The following is a 12,338-nucleotide window of genomic DNA, read 5'->3' as shown; positions in this document are numbered from 1 at the left end:
TGAAAGATTAATTTTTTAGTATTTTATTTTATTTGAAAGATTAACTTATTAATATTTCTATTTTATTTTTTATTGTTTATTTTTTTATTTGAAAAGAATTAGGCAACGCTTTTGAAGTGTAACGACAAGTTTTCACTTTTCGGCATGCTTTAAAAGCGTGGTTGTATATCCATCTTTCGACACACGTTAAAAGTGTGGCTGTATGTCTATTTTTCGACAGTTTCAAAAGCGTGGCTACAGGGTTATACATACAGCCACGCTTTTAAGCGTGCCAATAGATAAAAGCATGACAAAAAGTAAAGCGTACCAATAGATCAAGAAAAGCGTGGCGATAGATCAACCGGCATGCTTGCAGATGTGACCCTTTCAAAAGCGTGCCGGTAGCTCAAAAAACGTGGCGAAAGGCTATCGGTACGCTTTTTCGCACTTTTTGACACGCTTTAAAAGCGTGGCAAAAAACGTATTTTCTCGTAGTTCCACATGGCAACATCTAAGGCAACACGCAAGGGACGTGTTGCCCACATGGTGACATCCCAGGTAACATGCAAGAGGCATGTTGAGTGCTTTATCTGTATAAGGTGAGGCTCGCTACCATTTTACTTCATTGCAAAGAGAAGAGCTGTTTGTGTATTGGTGGTGTGAAGGAGGGTACCATAAATATGGTAGTGTATCACAACAGTTAGATTATACGAAATACTCATAAGGGGTTGAGTTTTGCGTGTGAGAATCCGTTTTCGTTTATGGTTCTATGCACCATGACGTTCGTGGAGCTACAGTATGATCTCTGTCAAAGCATAAAGAGCATCAGCAATATTCTGCAACGGAATTCCGTTATCGTATTTGATAGCTTAATACAGTTTGATATTATGCCGATCATTGATGAAGCAAGTATCCTGCGTATGTGAAATTCACTGGCAGACTCAGGTGCAACAGCCAAAGATTGAGTTGTATGTTGAGTTTGAAAATACAAATGTAGATGGGATTCAACATGATTTCAGATATGGAAGATAATAGAGCTAAAGTGTACGAAGGAATAAACAGTGATAGCGAAAAAAAATTCGAAACTACCTACGAAGCCAATGAGAAGGACGAGGATGGTGATATGGGAGGTGAGGCAGTAGTGGAAAATGTAGTGGTTTCACCCACAGTCAATCAACTGATAGACTTTCTACCTTTTATGCATAGCTTGGATCTTGACACCATGCATGTACCGGAATTTTTCAAATATGCAAACATGGGTACTTGAGGAGTGAGTAATACATTTTCCTTAATTTATATTTTGGATAGATCAATGAGTGACAATTTTTTTTTCTATAGATGTTGCTAATGTTGAAGACGAGGAGTTCAGGATCAGAAAGTTGGTCATTGCGATAACTAAGAGTTACACTATCTCTAGAGGAGTCAATTACAATATTTATGAGTCTGAACCACAGACGTTCTATGCAAAATACAAGACGTATGGTTGTGAGTAAGATTGACTTATCCGAGCCAGCTTGATACAGAAGAAAGGTTGTTGGGAGATACGGAGATATAATAGAAGGCACACATGCACCATCGGAATGTTTTCACAAGATCATTCAAAGTTGGACTCAGACACAGTTGCTGAGACTATAAGGCCATTGGTTAAAACTGACCTATTCATGAAGGTAACATCTATAATTTTTAAAGTCCAATCAAGGTTCAACTACACTATCAGTTACCAAAAGACTTGGTTGGCAAAGCAGAAAGCCAGAAATCAATAAACCAAAGTTTTTGGTGGTTGGAAAGAATCTTACCAAACTTTACCAATCCTTTATCCATCCCACATCTAACATTCTTCAGTCATGAAGTTACACTCCATGAACAGTGATGCAATGGTCTTCTACTCTAATGATTTTTGTAGGTTCAGAGATAGGTTGTGCATACTCAAAGTGGTGCATCACTCGATCTGCAGGCACTACAAGAAACAATATAATTATCGATGCAAAAAATTGACGGTCAGATTTTTCATTGATATTTTTTGACAGCTTATCGTCGATAAAATAAAAAATAAATTATTAGAAATAAAATATTAAAATCGACGACCATGTCATCTATTATTTTAGCAACCTTCTAACGTATTAGTATTATCGTCACATTGCTAACGAAGTGGTGGGTTGAAAACTTTTTTCTTTAAAATCGACGGACTGGTTGTCTATTTTAATAATTATAATATCGACCGCTTTTGTTGTCGATAAATTTAGATGATCAAGATCTTCTTTCAAAATCAAATGAAGGGTATAGATATTTATATAAAATAAACGGCTAGAAAGCTTATTTTTGTTTTAACTAAAATCGATGAAAATTGTCGTCAATTTTTATCAACAAAAAATCATACACGCTTTTGCTTCCAGCATCCATCGTTTTAGTCAATTTCTCACTTAATTTTTACGTCAAAAATTAACCCCAAACCTTTAGAGAATCAGAATTCAGAGTGAGGCTGCTTCTTCTTCTCCAACGCCTGAGAGTAGAGACTAGAGATAGAGTCACGGTCACGGAGAGAGGCAGAGAGCAGATCAACAGAGTTTCTTCTTCTCCGACGCCTGAGAAAACTTGCCATCCTCCGCCTGAGAGCAAAGCTTCTTTTTCTCCTCCTCCGTGTGAGCCCGTCTTCTTCTTCTGCCAAGATAAAAGGTGAGGAAGGTTGAAGTAGAATGGAATGAAAGAGCACGAAATTTGGACTGAGTTAGTAGCAACAACTTCGATTTCTCACTACAGCAACATCAACAACAGCCCAAGTATCAACAACATGGAACAACCACAGTAACAATGGCAGCGAATCCAATAGCCTACGAGGGTTTAAAACTGAGCAAAGACAGAAATGGACATCAAGCAGGATAGGACAGAGTCAATAATAGAGCTTTATGGCAAGACAAGACAGAAAAAGATTAGTCTTACCAAAGGAAATAAGGGGATGGAGCATCGGCAGCTCCGGTGATCCTCACCGACAAGGACAGAACTGGCAGAAGCAAAGCGAAGCTAGAGCAAACTTGCAGAGTTTCCGGTAGTCGCTTTCGGCAACATCAGCGCGGTTCCCGGTGACCAGAGGCGCGGTGGCACAACCTCGTCATAACCGCCGTTAACTACGGTTTTCTAATACGAGCCTCCCAAACCAATTCAAAACATATAATTTCAAATACAATAAATCCTTGATCTTTCAAATATATAAGATATCGAATCAAATCAAATCATATTATACTTTCTCAGCAGAAATCTTTCCAATCCTACTCTTTCAATCATAAGAAATTTCAAACATATTTCACAACTTTTAAAGTGAATACTAACAAATACTTCAATGCTTTAAAAACAGATTTTCAATTAAAATCAAATATTTTAGAATAATACAAAACTTCTTCAAAAATATATATAGTCTCATGTATAGTTCTAAAAGTATAAACTTCGTAAAAACGAATTATTTAAATAAGTCAATTATACTAATCAATTTAAAACCATTCAAGGCAAATATAGTGAGTATAGTTCAAAGATCATACTAGTTATAGGTCAAAATAATTATACATGTACAATCAAACAATTATAAATGTAAAGTCTACTCACAGCATGGTCCTAACGGACCGAAGAGACCAAACCAAACCCGGAGTGTCGAATTAAAGGCTACGAACTGCGCAGAATTTGGACTCGGGTAATAGCAATAACTTCAATTCTCACTGCAGTAACATCAATAACAGCCCTAGTAGCAAGGGACAACAGCGAATCCAACCGCCTACGGTGGTTTAAAATTGAGCAAAGGCAGACAAGGACATCAAGCAAGATAGGACAAAGTGAATAATAGAGCTTTACGGCAAGACATGGCAGAACAAGAGTAGTCTTACCAAAAGAAACAAGAGGATGGAGCATCAGCAGCTCCGGTGATCCTCATAGGCAAGGACAAACTGGCAGAAATAAAGCGGAGCTAGGGCAAACTTGTAGAGTTTACGGCGGTGGCTTCCGGTGACGTCAGCTCGGTTCCCGGCGACTAGAGGCACGGTGGCACAGCCTGCAGCAACAGCGGAGGCATACCAGCTCCCGCCTCCTCGCAAGACTTTCCTCTCTTTGGTCATTGCGTTTCTCTCTCCTCTGCGAGCTCCTCTCTCCTTCTTCGAAGCCCCCTACCCGTAGCCGTGACGGCAACGACGGAGCTCTCCTTTCAGCGGCGGCGACAAGGCGCGGAGGCAATGAGATGTCGTCCCCTTCCTCTGTTCTGTGTGTCACGTCTTTCTCTTCCACATGCGGTGGTTTCTCGTGGGGCGATGGAGTCCTCGACGACGGCAGTGGAAGCTCCGGCTGCGGCAGGGACGGTCTCCAGGGGCGACGGCGAGGACGGCGAGACAGCACCTCCTCTCTTGCACTTCTTCTTTTCTCCTTCCCCCATTCCCTGTTTCGATCTCCTTCTCCCTCTCTCTTCCTGATCTGCGACAACGACGGCGACGGCGGCTCCCAGCCCCGCCGGCGTCGTCCCTTCCTCCCCTCTCTTTTTCCCGATCTTCACTCTCTCTGCTTCTCCTGTGTGTGCGTGTAGCGTGTGAGGTAAGAGTTGAGAATGTGTGAGTTAATTTTGAAATTAGGGTTAGATTTGGAAAAAGAGGAGCAAAGATAGTTTGGTAATTTTAATAAAAATAGGAGATAGAGTAGTAATTAAAAATCAAAATTAATTATTTTTGAGAATACCATTTATTTATAAACTCATCAATTAGTTTTAAATAGCTATTCTAATTTTTAAAAAAATTAAAAATAATTTAATTAATTTCCTTAATTCATAAAAGTAAATTTAAATATCTTTAATAAAATTATTTCTATAATAAAAAGCTCAATTTAATAAAATAAAACATAACTCATTCATAATTTAAATTTTCTGAAAATAAGAGGTGTTACAATATTTACTTTTGCAATTTTTTTATCTATTATTTTTATCATAAAATTTTAAATTTACGTTTGTTAATAACAATCGCATCGATATTACTGAAACCTAGTTAGCATAATCAATTTATCAGCTCAACTAGTTTGACACATTAGTTTTACAATGTGATTAGATAAAACAAAATTTAAAAAAAAAGAAAGAGAAACCATTTGCCTGCTTAGTATTAGGAAAAGGTAGAGTACTAACTTCAAATTCAGTTACAAATTTAAATATAATTTCTTTTTCTCATGATTAGGTGAATATGTTAATATGGTTAAAGCAGCATCACTGATACATTTTATGATCTATATTGCTTAAACTAAAATGTTTGTGGTTCTTTTTCCTATGCTATTCAAGTGCATTCTTATTCGCTTTTAGTTTTAATGTATACCTATTATATCTAGTTGAGTTTGTCAGATATTTTAACTGTTAGCATTGCCAATTCATTTGATTATGTAAGCTGCTGCTATTACTGAATTATTAGAAGAAATAGTCTTATTAGCCAAAAGTGTAGTCAGTATAGGGGAGCTGAGGTTAGGGACAAGATTGTGAGAATATGACTAGTGAACTGGAATTAATTCTCTATATTCTTTCTTTCTTTGTTTTTGATTTGATTTTGAATTGGATATTAATGTCCCTTGCCTGGATAGAATTGCTTGCTTCGATGATATAAAATCGGATTATAACTATTTTCTATCTTCTTCTTACGGCTTCGTGAAAGAATTGCCGAGAAAACACTGAATTCTTGTGAAGATTTCTTTTTTCCGGAGGTACGTTTCTTCTAGATGGAATTTTAAGTCTACTATTGCAGGTTAACACTCTTGCAGCTAAGTTATACTCACTTGGTGGAGATTGGGCACGCTTAGGCCTTGATACATTGTTCTTTGATATATGCCGTGGGACAGGAACCATTGGTCGGACATTAGCACTTAAGTTGGTATGGAAAAACAAACACATGCATGTGGGTTTTATGCAACGAAACTATTTGAGAAGTTTATTGGTGAGTTTTTGTGGTCTCTTGTTTTTGACAGGAAAATATTCAGATGAGCCAAGTCCAAGTGAGGAGTGGTTTAAGCAAGGGAAAATGGTAACTATTATTTGTTTTGCATCCATTCCTTAGACTTCTTTTGTTTGAAGGATGTAATAATATTTCAATGACTTATTAGACATGGACACATATTTTATGATAGGGTAGACAAACTAGATTATAGGCTAGTTGGTCATATTGGGTCGTCGATGGTGAGCAACCAGAGCCATTTGTGCAGGCTAGGACGAGTGCACCTCTAGAATGCATATCGTTAAAGAGCTTCTTTGCCTCAACAAGATCACAGGCCTTACAATACCCATATAACAATACATTATAGGTATACTCATTAGGTATGTAGTAACCCTTTTTGAATCATCTCAAACCACAACTTCCTTCCTTCACCAAGCTGTTGCTTCTTGCAGAAGCCTTTGATTACTATTGTGTACATGACTCTATCTGGGAAATACCCTCTATCCTTGACATCAATGAAAACCTGAAATACCTCAGAATTGTTCTTTCAAGAGTCCATCAGGACTCATGCCATTCCCTAGAACCTGCCTAAGAAGTTCGTATCCCTTCGAAACCTTGTCTTGCATAATACCTGTACCAGCTATCCAACAGTCTCAACATTAATGTCAGCCACAACACCAGATTCCAACATATGCTCATACAATGTCCAAATCAGATCATCCTCCCCACCTTCAAACAACCCAACCAAATACTAATTGAATAATGTCATTTGAGCATGTAAAAATTAGTATTCAATTGGCACACAACACAAGCCAAACGAGAGGGAGAAAGGAAAAAAGAAAAGAAAAGAGAAAGGTTTGAGTATTGGAACGGAGAGTGGAAATGGCGCTAAAATCTAAGGTTGATGGAATGAGTTTTGGACATCAAATAAGATGTTCTTGTAAAAAATAACTTAATTCTCAGCATGTCCTCATCACCAGTAATCATTACAGGAGCATTGGCCATCAACAAAGTGATGGAAACGATTAGCATCCCTTACAATAATTTCCCTCTTAACTATTCTTGATATGTATTTGGTAACATTATGACAATCAACACAGACACGAAGGTTTTTTGTGATCCTAATCAAGCTTCCATATGGTGTGCTCAAAAGACCAAATGCAATAGCTAATCTCTCACTATGCCCCCAAAGCAACTTAACCTTCATTTCCTCATTCACATCACGAAGCACACAACTAGTATCAGGAACATAGCCACAAGCCTCCACCTCAATCCTCAAGTTTTCCAACAATTGATGAATATCTTCCCACTTAGGATGTGAATCATCACCAGCAAAAAATGTGTGAAGTTCATTTCCTACTTCAATCAAACTATAAGCAGGTGTTTTCTTCAGTCCCCTTGTCCTCATGAGGCCTCTTATGTGATTCACTGCGTCCCATCGTCTTGCTTCGGCATATATGTTTGATAACATGACATAAATTCCAGAGTTTAAATCATTTAAAGAAAGTAATCTATCTGCCATTTGTATCCCCATATTGATATTCTTATGAGTTCTGCAACCACTGAGCAAAGCTTCAAGCACATCAGTGCTTGGTTCGAAAGGCATTTGTTTCACCAATGTGTCTGCTTCCTCGAGATGGCCTGCTCGACTAAGAAGATCAACGAGGCAAGCATAGTGTTTGTCACTAGGCTTGATGCCATGATCTCTTTCCATACTGTGGAACAAAGTTTTACCTTCTTCAACAAGGCCTGAGTGACTGCAAGCCGTTAGGAGTGAAATAAATGTAGTTTGATTTGGTTTGACTCCCTCCTCTATCATTCTGCCAAAGACACCAAGAGCTTGATGTCCATAGCCATGCATTCCATAACCCATAATCATTGAGTTGCACAATATACTATCTTTAAAAGGGAATCCGTTGTTGAATAATTTCTTAGCTGAGTGGATTTTTCCACACTTGGCATACATATCTATCAAAGCTGATATATTAATTGCATCAAGGGTGTAACCATGTCGGATAAAATGAGCATGGATGCTCCTACCTTTCTTGAGAGATCCTAGGTGGGTGCAACAATGTACTAGACTAACAAGAGTCACAGAATTGGCAGCCACATTTTCTTCTTGCATCTGACAAAACAATTTCAGCGCATCCTCTGCATAGCCATTTTGGGATAAACCTACCAGCAAAGCAGTCCAAGTAATTACATTCCTTGTATCCATTCTTCTGAAAACAGTAATTGCCTGCTTTGTGGCACCACATTTACAATACATGTCAACAATTGCAGTGGACAAAACTAGATTCGGTTCAAATCCTTTTCTAATGATATAGGAATGGATGGATTTTCCACTTCTCAGGTTAGATGTAAGACAACATCCCTGAATAAGGCTCACTAAGGTTCCTGAATCAAACCCAGCACCAATTTGAACTAGTCTGCTAAAAAGAGCAAAAGATTCATGTACCATACCATTTTGAACATATCCTGAAATCATAGCATTCCATGAAACCAAAGTTCTACTGCACATACTATTGAAAACCAACGAAGCACTATTAGTTTCACCTATCTTACTATACATGTCAACTAAAGAAGTCAGCACAAACACATCGTTGCCCATGCCACACACAAGGACACAACTGTGAAGACATCTTCCAAATTTTCTTAGTCCACTTTCTCCACACACCTTGAGTAAGCTTGCCATTGTCACACGACTCGGCCTTATTCCGCAATTAATCATCTCAAGGAACATCCGAATCGCCTCGGTAAAGCACTGCCACTGCACATAACCCCCGATCATTGAGTTCCAACAAACAACATCTCTTTCGGGCATCTCATCAAAGACTGCTCTAGCATCACCAAGTTTCCCAAACTTCACCCAGAAATTTATAACCGAACTCCCTACAATTGGATGCAAATGTAATCCCTCTGCAACAGCATCCCTAACAACTTCCATCCCCATCTGAAAATCCAACAAACTGGTGCAGGCCTTGAGAGCAAACATACAAGTATAACTGTTGATATCTATATGACAAGACCCCATCATTTTAAACAAAATAGGAACCTCCTTACACTGTTGGTTTCTTAAATACCCAGCCATCATGGCATTACAAAGAAAGGTTTCCGGGTGAGAACATTGATCGAACACCTTGCGGGCAATGCCAAAGAAACCCAAACCAGAGTATGCCTTGATAAGTTTTACAACTAGAAAGCTTTCATTGTACACACCGTTAATAATGATCTGAGCGTGGATGGACTTAACATGGAAAAGGGTGTTAGAGAATTGATGCAACAATGAGGAGAATCTGAAGAAAATGGAAGGAGGTGATTGGTTGAATGAGGCATATTGAAGATGACGAGAAGCATTGTGAATAAGCTTGGAGGGTATCATGGGCTTGGCAATTGCATGTGTGAGGTGAATATATGATAAAGGCACAAACCATGCATATGAGAAGGTAGCGATATTGAATTCTAGAGCTGTGTTTTGGCCAACCAATTTATACATGATACATTTAGGAGAGTGGCAAGGTTACTGTTCATGTTCTTTGTCTTATCCATTTCTATCCTTAGATAAAAGCTTCTCTTTTTGGTGTGTGTCACTATATCCTTCTTCCGGATGCTTTTTTTCCCTTTCCTATAGCTATAGGATATTAGGAATTGGCCTCGTCTGGCAGCATGTGCTTTAAATAATGGCATTGGAAAGTCACCAAATATGGTGAAAGCTCGAATTCCCCAATGTCTTACAGCGTGCTGGTGATAGATGGAAATTTCAGAAGTGAATTAAAGTACCTGTTAGTTCAAAGGGATTAAATGTCAATGTTGATAATCAAAGAAGTGTGTTTGAAAATCGGACAATCTATTGTTGAAAATCTTCTCCTCTACATGTGTCATTGATGTAAAGCTTACCTATAAAAAGCGGTGATCACTTGACAGAAGGACACATAATCACACACAAACACTTCATTGTCATTCACATAGTCACAACTTATATTGGGAATACATAAAAATCGTCTCTAGTACAAGTTAAATCCACAAACATTACAGAAAATAAATAAAATATGAAAGAATGGACAGGTTCTGTGTGACTTGCACAATATCACATCATCATAAGAAAAAGAATAAAGAAGGAAGCAGTACCTGACAAAACAGTGGAAGAAGAGAATAGGAGCACAGAAAAGGGATGAAAAGGGGGCACAACTTCACCGTTGGTTACCGTCTGCCGCCAACATCTATGACTTTGTCTATTTCATCTAAGCTGCCCTTGGACATGAGGTTGCTGTCTTCCATCGCCAAAAAATCTACGTGAATGAACCATGGTGGAGGCAAGTCTTCATGGAGCAATCGTTCATCATTCTTTCTCATTCTCAAATTCTCTCTCCCCTAGTTATTAGTGATGTATGTATGACTTAAATTAAAAACATGAGCACACAAAACCTTTGATATATAATTTTTTTTTACTCGTTTCGGGCAATCATGACTAAAATAGCAGGCCCACTACAACACTCCAAAACAACAATGCAGCATATTCCCTCTTTTTTTCCCTTTATTCATTTGTTTAGAAACCATGAATGGAAAGGAACCACCTAACTTCAAAGATTATGTCAGAAACTTTAACAAGGATAACTCAGGAAAAATGTAATAACAATATCCAAAGCCGACAAATTACTATCTAAAAGATTAAAGCAAGATTCGCTTAGGGAACTAACATGTGCCTATGACAGAGAAGAGAGCTCCGTATGAAACAATTATGATAATTCCAACTACAGAAAATTCAGTGCGCGTACACACATTATTAGAAATTATATAATTTACTTTAGGATCTATCCGCAGAAACAACTTTGAGTACGTCATATTATTTCATTTGGCCAATCTTTTCTCAGGCAGTTATCAATCTTTATTTTTTCTGCACAAAACCAGATGTTAAATCATAAGGTTCGTCAAGATATAAGCTCCAACATATATGTTCATAAGGAAAAAGGCATGAAAACCTCAAGCTCGTCATAGGAAGTCAAGGTTTGTAAAATAAAAAGTCCAGACTTTATGAGATATACTTGTATTTATTTATTCATTCACAAAAATGTCAACTATACTGCACATACATCAGAGAATTCTCAACAGTCACAGGATCAAATAATGCTTCTCAAGAAGTGTTAGTAGCGATATTTATGGCAGGTCAGAACAGTATGAAAGTTCTTAGGAAACTAGACAAACATTACAAAAGTTTGTTTCTCTTGCAAATCATCAACAGCATTACACTACACATGAGAAGCTAAGAGTCTCAAAGATCAAAGAGTTATCTTCACACACAAATTTTCCTTTCACCACATGTTTTATAAGCCTTATCAACACTCAGGACCAAAGATTCAATTGTAAGATCAGAATACTACACATAGGCAATACCAATACAAAGGCTTCTTGTTGAGAGAATCCCAGCTTCTTTCCAACCATTTTCATTCTCACAATATTTAAACAAATTAAACAAGATGGAGAGCGTGTGTGATTTGATTAAAACATCAATCAGCATTGTCAAAATATCATTCCTTAAGATGCAGTACTTTAATCACAATCAACACTAAGCAATTCTCCTCAAGTAGTTGAAAACAAAAGTAAAGGAGTTGCTGCTGAAAATTATTATATAATTTAACAATAACATAAATTCACAACAAGCTCAGGATCACTTTGTGCAACAAGTGCAAACATACAAGTAACAACATCTACATTCTAAAAGCAAAGAAACAAGAAAAACATGCATCTACAAGACTAATTACCCTTAGCCTTATCATCTGCCACAACATTGAGATGAGAAAGCTATTGAGGAACTCATCAAGTTCCTCATAGAACCCAATCGCATATTATTTATTTAACAATACTACCAATTTTTTAACTTATGCACAGCATAAGAAACAATCAAGCTTCAGCAATAATAGGATGCAGAATCAATAACACCATATTATCAGAATTAGTAATCAATCTCCAACAATCATTTTGCTGAAATAAATAATTCGCAGAATCAAGGTTCAGCAAGGACGAGAAGACGACAACGATGTTTACCTGCTAAAAGGCTGCTCCGTTGCTGCCTGGTGGTTTGAACGACGACAAGCTGGTGTCCAGCGGCAGCGATGATCAAAGACGACGGCGTAATAGGCGCCTCCGCGATGAACCGTGGTCTGTGGTAGGCTAGTGAGGAAGAAAGGGGAAGAAGGCTGTGGCTCCCTGGCTGGTGTACGCCTGCGCGGTGGTGGCCGTGGGAGGTGACTGAAGCAGGGAGAGGAGGCTGGAAGCTTCTCACCTCTCTTTGTTGTGTTGTCACTGTGACTGTGTCTGCGTCTGGAACCGCTGATCCAGGAATTGGGTTCGACCGAGCTGGGCTAAGTAACCCTTGGTTCTGATCCGTTTGAATGATTTAAAAAAAAAACCACAGAGGGCTTTAACCAGACT

General features: G+C 38.2%; 1 protein-coding gene across 5 annotated transcripts; it reads right to left on the bottom strand.

Moving 5' to 3' along the window:
• Positions 6,787-12,280, bottom strand: LOC107625790 (pentatricopeptide repeat-containing protein At3g12770). 5 transcript variants are annotated; one of them, XM_021116213.1, is made up of 4 exons: positions 11,952-12,280; positions 10,713-10,803; positions 10,038-10,487; positions 6,787-9,689 (listed from the first exon to the last, which is right to left on the bottom strand). In XM_021116213.1, the coding sequence occupies exon 4, from the start codon at positions 9,403-9,405 to the stop codon at positions 6,883-6,885; it is 2,523 nt and encodes an 840-aa protein (XP_020971872.1). In that variant the 5' UTR covers positions 9,406-9,689; positions 10,038-10,487; positions 10,713-10,803; positions 11,952-12,280; the 3' UTR covers positions 6,787-6,882. The 5 variants fall into 5 exon arrangements, with proteins under 5 accessions (XP_020971872.1, XP_016183990.1, XP_020971874.1 ...); XM_016328504.2 differs by having other exon boundaries at positions 10,038-10,280; XM_021116215.1 differs by lacking the exon at positions 10,038-10,487.

This window comes from Arachis ipaensis, chromosome B02, assembly GCF_000816755.2.
Source record: "Arachis ipaensis cultivar K30076 chromosome B02, Araip1.1, whole genome shotgun sequence".
NCBI classification, from domain to species: domain Eukaryota; kingdom Viridiplantae; phylum Streptophyta; class Magnoliopsida; order Fabales; family Fabaceae; genus Arachis; species Arachis ipaensis.
Note: the sequence above shows the minus strand (reverse complement) of the source record. Positions and strands in the feature narration are given on the sequence as shown.